The sequence below is a fragment of the Gavia stellata genome, chromosome 24 (genome assembly GCF_030936135.1).
Source record: "Gavia stellata isolate bGavSte3 chromosome 24, bGavSte3.hap2, whole genome shotgun sequence".
In the NCBI taxonomy this organism is placed as follows: domain Eukaryota; kingdom Metazoa; phylum Chordata; class Aves; order Gaviiformes; family Gaviidae; genus Gavia; species Gavia stellata.
The window spans coordinates 3,678,773-3,686,455 of record NC_082617.1 but is presented as its reverse complement, the minus strand read 5'-3'; the positions used below and the strand labels follow the sequence as shown (position 1 = coordinate 3,686,455).

At 49.1% G+C, this 7,683-nt stretch overlaps 1 protein-coding gene across 2 annotated transcripts; it reads right to left on the bottom strand.

Moving 5' to 3' along the window:
* Positions 1 to 3,470: 3,470 nt before the first annotated feature.
* ATP6V1G1 (ATPase H+ transporting V1 subunit G1) lies at positions 3,471 to 7,310 on the bottom strand. Of its 2 annotated transcripts, none has more exons than XM_059828869.1 (3): positions 7,212 to 7,310; positions 5,686 to 5,696; positions 3,471 to 4,210 (listed from the first exon to the last, which is right to left on the bottom strand). In XM_059828869.1, the coding sequence occupies exons 1-3, from the start codon at positions 7,295 to 7,297 to the stop codon at positions 4,071 to 4,073; spliced, it is 237 nt and encodes a 78-aa protein (XP_059684852.1). In that variant the 5' UTR covers positions 7,298 to 7,310; the 3' UTR covers positions 3,471 to 4,070. The 2 variants fall into 2 exon arrangements, with proteins under 2 accessions (XP_059684852.1, XP_059684851.1); XM_059828868.1 differs by having other exon boundaries at positions 3,471 to 4,244; positions 5,664 to 5,764; positions 7,216 to 7,310.
* Between the last annotated feature and the right edge of the window lie 373 nt (positions 7,311 to 7,683).

Here is a 7,683-nt window from a genome sequence, read left to right as displayed (position 1 = left end):
AGCTTGATGGGCTTATATCTAGCATAAAAAAAGCTCTAACTTTATTAAGTTCATCAGGAATTGTGTAGGGACCTCACAAAAGCAGAAGAATGAGGCATTTAAGGTTGCCAAATTTGGACTTACATACTGGAATACCTTGAAGGATTCATTTGTGTTACCATCCAGCAGCCAGCCTGTCACCGCAAGGCAGAATGAGGAATGGCTCGTTGACCTTCAGCAGTAGCCACAGCACTGGGAAAATTTAGGGTCCTCTCTCATGGTTCTGAAACTGTCCAAATCAAGCTGCTGGGGGAGTTTCTGATAAAGCACTGGCAGTCAAAATTGTTCCCTTCTTAATGAAAGCACTCTCAAACTCCTGGACTCCAGATATGGGGTTGCGGGTGATTCCCTTCCTTTATTTTTCTGTTTGGACCCTGGAAAGGGAGGAAGGGAAAAGGGTGGGGGGGATCTTTAGAGGGGAAAATTACTTTCTCTGAAACAAACAGAAAAAGTTACAAGTCAAATATCACACAAAATACTCCTATAAAAATAATCAAATGATGATTGCTGTTATGTCACAGGAAGCACCATGAACCAAACGCAGAAAGAAGCACGCTCCCCTGCCATTCCACACTGCCTGGACAAATCTTCCAGCCCTGCTCTCCGCCTGCGTTCTGCAGCCCCTTGTGGGATCACCCAGGCTGGGAATGGCTGTGGCGGGACCTCCCTGCCATCACTGCACACACCATGTTTCATCCCTCCTGTCCATTACTAGACCTTTCACATTTTTGGATTTAACTGCAACAAATGCACAGGGGATCAAAGCCATACTGGCTCTGAACTGACCAAAAAAGATACGAAGCATCATTAGACAGAGCAGTGGCGGAGCTGAGTGGGATCAGGGGCTTTGATTTCCCCTCTGCCTCCCCTCCCAGAGGGATGCCGAGCTCTTTAACTGCTCTTAACTCCTTGCTTAAACAGGCAGCAGCGAGAAGGAGAGGCTGACCTTCAGAACAAACAGCACAAGCCAAGCAGGGAGCAAGCTCTGTCAACACAGACATGCTTTAAAAATTGAACTCTGGCATCAAGCAGCACAAATGCGTGTCCTAATTGTACCTTGTACTGCACGTTAAGCCATCCAGATGACAGTCATATTCTGGTGTTAATAAGCCATTTGTCCATCTGCTGCTCATACAGATGACACGCCTCCTCAATGGTATTTTAAAAGCAAAAAGTATTAACTCTATAAATACAATGTCCGAAAAGAAATTCCACAAAAAGTAACTCCAAACCGTTGTTGATGAACATGGATGTGCCTGGAGCCAAATGGCACTGCGTACATCCTAACACGCCTGCGCTGATCCCAGGACAGTGCTCATCTGCAGTTTTAACTGGGAGAAATGAACAGCGGTAGCCACTCACTTGACATAGCACGAACAAAACAAGACACGAGTGCTGACCGCTTCCTAACTCCACACAGCACCAGGACTCTGACCCTCGTGGCAGTCAGCTGGTATTTCCAGGGATAAGAGCTCAAATTAAGGGAATCAGACAGTGGCATATGTGCCCAAAGCAGCTTCTGGCCCCTTGTGTGGTACCAGAGCAAGCTATGGCTCATATACACAGAACCACATCTGCAAGCGATAATGGAGGCAGACCAGCAGCAGGGAGAATTTGGAGACAGATTTGTACTAGCAGCTGGGGTGGGATTTACTCTCACTAATCAAACTTGCTGCAGAAAGTCTAGAAAATAAGATTTCAGAGGCAAGAAGTCGTGTGTCTTACTCCATACCTCTGTCAGTAGAAAACTGTTCCCTGCAAAGCATTTTTCTGGCACAGCCTGGCTTAGGCATGGAGACAGCAGTAGGTCTCCCCCTCCCAGAGCATCACAGTGTAAGACGAGAGAATCTCTATTTAAAACAAAATATCTACACTGCAAACAAAGCCAGCCTTCCTGGAGCGCAGTAATTGGAAATACTCACATCTATGCAAAGTTGCAGAGTCTGGTAATTCTCAGCAGTTAAGTTTCAGGGAAATACTACAGGAAATTGATATTCTTGCAACACAATGTTCTAAAGGGAACATCTTCACACCACCTTTTGCCAAGAGGAAATAATCAGGGAAGAGTTTTTCCTTTTCTCCTGCTTCTTACTATTCTAGAGAGCAAGGACAGAAAGTCCTCATTAACAAAGGGAAACTTAAGAACCAACATGAGAAAGTGGGGCACGCACTCTATTTTTTCTGGACAGAGCAGCAGTCTTTTACTGATAAACAGGATGAAATTGCTAATTACAGCCTGGAGCTAGTAGGACTTCTATTAGGAGTATCATGCTGGAGTCTGAGCACCTGTTCAAGACAGAAATGTTTCATCTCCAAAGGACAGACTAGCATTAGCATGGCTGCAACCTTTCAAGAGGCTGTAGCACCTCTCCAGTCATTAGACCACACTGATTAAAACTGCTTTGATCCTGTTCTCCTTGTACTGACCTGGCTTTGTCCCCAGCCTTGCACATTTGACTTTGCAGGAGGCTTTTGTTTCAATTTTACAACCCGTTTAATAGCTTGAACTCCTGAAGAGATCCTTAAAGAGATCCTTTCAGAACTACAGTGCACTACCATAAAATATTACAACAGGAGACACCATAGCAGCCTCTTTCATTGCCTCGTGTGGCTGCAGGCAAGACATTCATTCCTTTGTTATGACTTTCATCCATCCTGCTTTCCTCCCTCCCAATCACAATCAAACTCTAGAGGTCTGAGCAGCTTTTCAACGCTACGCTGAGGGCGTGGGGAAATACAGGATGTTCTGTCTGAGGAACATCACCAATAAGGTTTCTTGTTTAGATCCCCAACTGTGTGACTCTTGGGTCTGATCAGGTACATGCTCGCAGACGTCTCTTTTCTGCAAAAAGCCTTAAACTGAACTCAACAAAAAAGCAAAGCTACTTTTAATATTCTGCTGGTGAGGGAGGGAGAGGAAGAAACCTCTGAAACATGAAACCTCTTGATGCATTCATGTGTACTTTTGATTAGAGAGCTAGAAAGCGATGCACAGACAACCCCAACGCACTTATTTCACACTGTTCCCAGGTCCAGCAGCATGCTGCAGGATACAGTATGACCTTGGTCTAAACAAGCAGCGACCAGTACTTGACTAAAGGAAGGATAATTACTGCACAGTGCCTCGCTATCAAACTATTCTAGTGAACTGGCAACATTTTATTTCCCCTAATGGTCACAAGAACATTTGTTCCTGAAGGTTTTCGGAATGATCTGGCAGGTAAAGCATCAGACTGGAGCCAAGAGGAGGAGCCCTGTAATGGGTTTTTAACTTACCTGATGCGACCTTCAGACATTTGCTCTATCTTACTCTTTCTTTTATCAATACTTGATATTCATTCTTCAGAGTCCAGACTCCCATGCAACACAGCGAGACCTGTCAGTACTCTCAGATCAAGTTAGCAGGAACAAGACTGACTAGAGACTTTGGAGTTAAATAACTGGTTTTACTTTCAAGTGTCATAGGGCCAGACTTGTAACTCAAGCTAACAGCAGAATATACAGAGGATATTCAATACAGAGAAACTGAAGCACATTAAAATTATCAGCCAGCACTGTACAGCCAGAGGATTCTTTCTTACAAGGTTTAACCCCTGTACAAAGGTTAACAAAACACCGAAAAATGCATTTTGGTCATCAAGAATACAGTTACACAGGTCTAACAACTACTGACACAAGCTCTCCATTTAAACCCAGCCAGCATCTCTCTTCCCTTTCTACTTCTTGGAGGAAAGCCTCTCACTGAATACTATCCAGATAAAAAGGGAGCATTAATGTGCCAACTTGAATATATATTTAATAACTTAGCACAGATTTGAGGCATGGCCATTTAATGTTTGAATAAGCTCTGAATCCGTGTCAAGAGAGAAACTAACAGAACTCCAACAAGATATTGATGGCCTACAACTCACTGAAATAATTTAACACATTTACAAGAAGAACAGTTAAGGTATGGCTAAGAGCTGTACATTCCACCTGAAGCTCAGACGTTACTACCAGCATTTCCAGTATGCTCATTCCTTCTCCCACTACTACCCGTTGATGCGGTAATTCACATGGATTTCAGGTTTGATGTCACACACTAGCGACAACAGCTGGGAGAGGACCACCTCGCGGTTCTTCTGGAAGTTCTGCTGGATCACGCTCATCTTTTCCTGGGTCTCTTTCTCAACTTCAGTGGTGCAGCTGCCATGAGATCCAAGTGCCTACAAATAGCAAAGGAAAGAGAAAGCTCACATGCAAGTAGCTTGAGAAAGAAATCGCTATGCCTGCCTCTGGATTTTGTTATTCTGGACTGTCTCACTGCATCTCAACCATTAATCTTTGCTGAGGGAAGAACTGCACTAAAAAAAAAGTACCATTGGATTCTCTGCTCAGATTTCCCACTAAACTTGCCCAAGTTTTTATTTCATCCTCTCTTACTTATTATCCATCAGTTTAGAGCATGGGCTTCTAAAGAGTGCCTGAAATAAAGGTCCTGATGTACTGGCGACTGGAACTGGGAACCCCTGGGCACTACTGTACTAGATAACGTAAGAAACGTAACACCCATGATTTAGTTTAAACACAGTCTTCACATCATCCCATTGCATCTAACCTTTGAGAATCTTTATAAAAATCTCTGCCTTCCTAACAGGACTGTGGGCCATGTGATACACACAGCAAGGAATTTCTCACAGCTTACAAGACCCTTCTTGCCCCATAAGCAGGGGCAGAGAGACCAAATTCCCATGATAAGTGGGGGGAAAAGGCACAGCAAAAGTATGCTGAAGGAGACTAGCACTCTGGGACTCAAATTCAGAGAGCTTCTCTCTCTGGAGAAGAATAAATAAAACAGAACCAGCTGACAGCCAGTGAAGTCCACTTTATTAGCCTGGAATTGCCAGGTACCATATGCCTAGTGAACCAAGCTAACAACTGACTGTAAAAAATTAATCTTGACCTACTGACATGAAGGCTATTATGCAGGAGAACAGAGGAGGTGGTATTGTGCTAACCAGACGATGGACAAAGGAGAGGGTTGCCAGGTCATTTTCTGACAGTTTCAGAACTGACAGAGGCACACAGGCAGTGGAAACATCCTAACTGTGCTACAGCCCTCGGCTGGTGAAGGGCCCCAGTTCTGCCTTTTGGCAATACCTCCTGTTGCTCAGAAGGAAAGGAAAACACACCCCTTGGGACACAGCAGGCAACACTGCTAAGCAGAACACAAGCCTTACAACTACTTCAACAACAGAGCAGCATCCACTAGGCAACCAGCTTCTACCACGCGAGCATCGTAGAAACCAGCTTATCATGGGGGAAATGAGCTTGGTCTTTTTTGACACTGCTACATACAGCTGGTTTTGGGAGGCTGCCACCCCTCAAGGCACCAGCCAGTACATGAGATTATTAAGCTAATCCATTGCCAGTCAATAGTTCTGGCTGTTGAGATGCAATACACCATGTTCTGATTCACTTCCACTGGTTTTTCCGTGACACGTGGCTGTGCATCAGAGGAAGGCAGTTAGGGAAGTACTCCTCCGCCAACACGTTCCACCCCAAGGGCTGCTCTCGGGGCAAGTAACCCCAAACACAAGGCTAAGGGGCTGAGTAGGTAACAGTGAATGATCTAGAAAACAAACCGCTGCTTCCTTGGCTTTGAACTCCTTCTCCCTCTGCAGACGGTACTGCTCAATCTCTGCCTGGGCTTCTTCTTTTGCCTGCTTCAGCCTCCGATTCTTCCCTGTTTCCAAAGAACACACCAAATGAAATAAAGAAAAGAAAGGATTGAGAGCGTATTTCTCCACACCTCTCCAGCTACCCGATGCACAACAATCACCGCAGCATTTGCTATTGCAGCAGTTGCTTCTGTAGGAGGCATCAGCAGGGCACCGCAGGCCCTCGCAGCCCCTCCAGCTGTGCTGTGTTAGCTGACCTCCGGAGCACGAAGTCGCCCCGTGTGCCACTGAACCATTGCCAAGCTCAGCACACAATGAGCTTCCACCAGCGAGAACTGGAGAGGTTCTCTGAGCCAATGGATGCATTAGACAACGTGCAGGTCTGGCCTCGCTCACGCAAGTATGCAACATCCCTGAATGATCCCAAAGAGCACAGCAGAAAGAACATTAAGTCTTAGTTTTGTCTCAGACCAATTGTGCAAGCAATAGAAAAACTGGCTACTGCATCAACTTCCCCTCTTGAACTTTCCACCACACCCTCCCGTCCAAGGTTATCATCATTAGAGTGAGCTACAGCAGTCTACTTCTCACAAAACTGTCAGGGGGTAGAACTGCAATACAGTGTGGCCTCATTTAAAAAAAAAAATGCTTGAAGCAGGAAAAATTTGTAAAGGTGGGGATGTTTGTAACCAAAATTTCTCTCACCTAACAGGAAAAGCTAAATTGGCTCCCCAAGGAGTAGCTGTCTCAGCTCTACAAAATGTCTAATCACTAACATGGAAATACACTGTTCTCATCAAGAAGAAAAAAAAATTAGAAGTAGGTAAGATGCAGATAAGCACAAGCATCCCCCAACTGAAGACCCTGCTGCCATGAAGGACAGGGTTTTGATGGTGGTCTCCTCCTAGGGAGCAGTCCCGCTGGGCCAGGAGTCACTGAGCTCCTCTGAGACCTGTGCAGGCACCTCCAGCTACCGGAACCAAGGTTCCCCACTGCTGCCAGGGTGCACCCGACTTCACTTCCCATACCTTCACCCAGGAGACAGGTTTCCGGAGGCACAGACCAACGCTGGAGCCCAACTGCACTCACCACTGCCCCGCTCTGCCCTTGGGCCCTGCTCTCACCGGCGAGGCCCACAGCGCTGCCGGCGCCGCTCGCAGACCCTGAGCAAGGCGGGCCCTGCATCCCCTCCCCAGGGGCACGGGTATCCCCGCCGGCACAGCGGCCCGCAGACACCGCTCCCTCCGCCCCCTGCGCTGCCGAGCGGCCCTCGGCGGCAACACGGCCGGGCGGGCCTTCGGCCTTCTCCCGCACCCCGGCGGCGCCTCCGTGTTCGGCGGGGCCGCACCAGCAGCTCCTCGCCCTCCCCTGAGGCGGCCGGGCCTGAGAGGCCTGAGGCAGCCGGGCCGGGCTAGGCCAGCCCAGGCCCCTCCGCCGCCTCAGGCCGCCGCGGCAGCCCGCCAGCCGCGCACCCCCGGCGGCAGGGCAGGGCAGGACCGGGCCGGGCCGTACTCACGCTTGCGGGCCTCGGCCACCTTCTCAGCCGCGCGTTTCTCGGCCTGCAGCAGCTGCTGGATGCCCTGCGACTGGCTCGCCATGACGGCGCCCTCCCTTCACCTCGCCGCCGCCGCTAACGTCACTACGTCAGGCCAGGCCCCGCCCCGGCCCCGCCTCTACAGCCCGGACCCCGCCCCCAAATGCCCGACCCCGCCCTAACCCCGCCTCCACCACCCGGCCCCCGCCCTAACCCCGCCTGCACCGACCGGGCCCCGCCCCCGCCGGGGGCGGGGCTCGCCGCCGGGCGGGTTCCGGCCGAGGGGGTTCGTGCGGGGCGGGGGCGGCGGCGCCCGCCTCGTGCGGGGTTTTACTGGTAGCGGGTGGAACCCCGAGGCGACGCCCGCCTTCCCTCGCAGAGGTTTCCGAGCGCTTTATTTGCCCCGGGCCTGGAAACCGGTTGAAAATCTGAGGGGAACCTCCCTTAAAA

Excerpts from the sequence above, each read along its gene's own strand:
- ATP6V1G1 (XM_059828868.1), bottom strand. The coding sequence starts at position 7,297 with ATGGCGAGCCAGTCGCAGGGCATCCAGCAGCTGCTGCAGGCCGAGAAA. Across the intron at positions 5,765-7,215 it reads GGTGGCCGAGGCCCGCAAGC|GGAAGAATCGGAGGCTGAAG; the intron begins GTGAGTACGGCC and ends CTTTGGAAACAG. Across the intron at positions 4,245-5,663 it reads TCAAAGCCAAGGAAGCAGCG|GCACTTGGATCTCATGGCAG; the intron begins GTTTGTTTTCTA and ends TGCTATTTGTAG.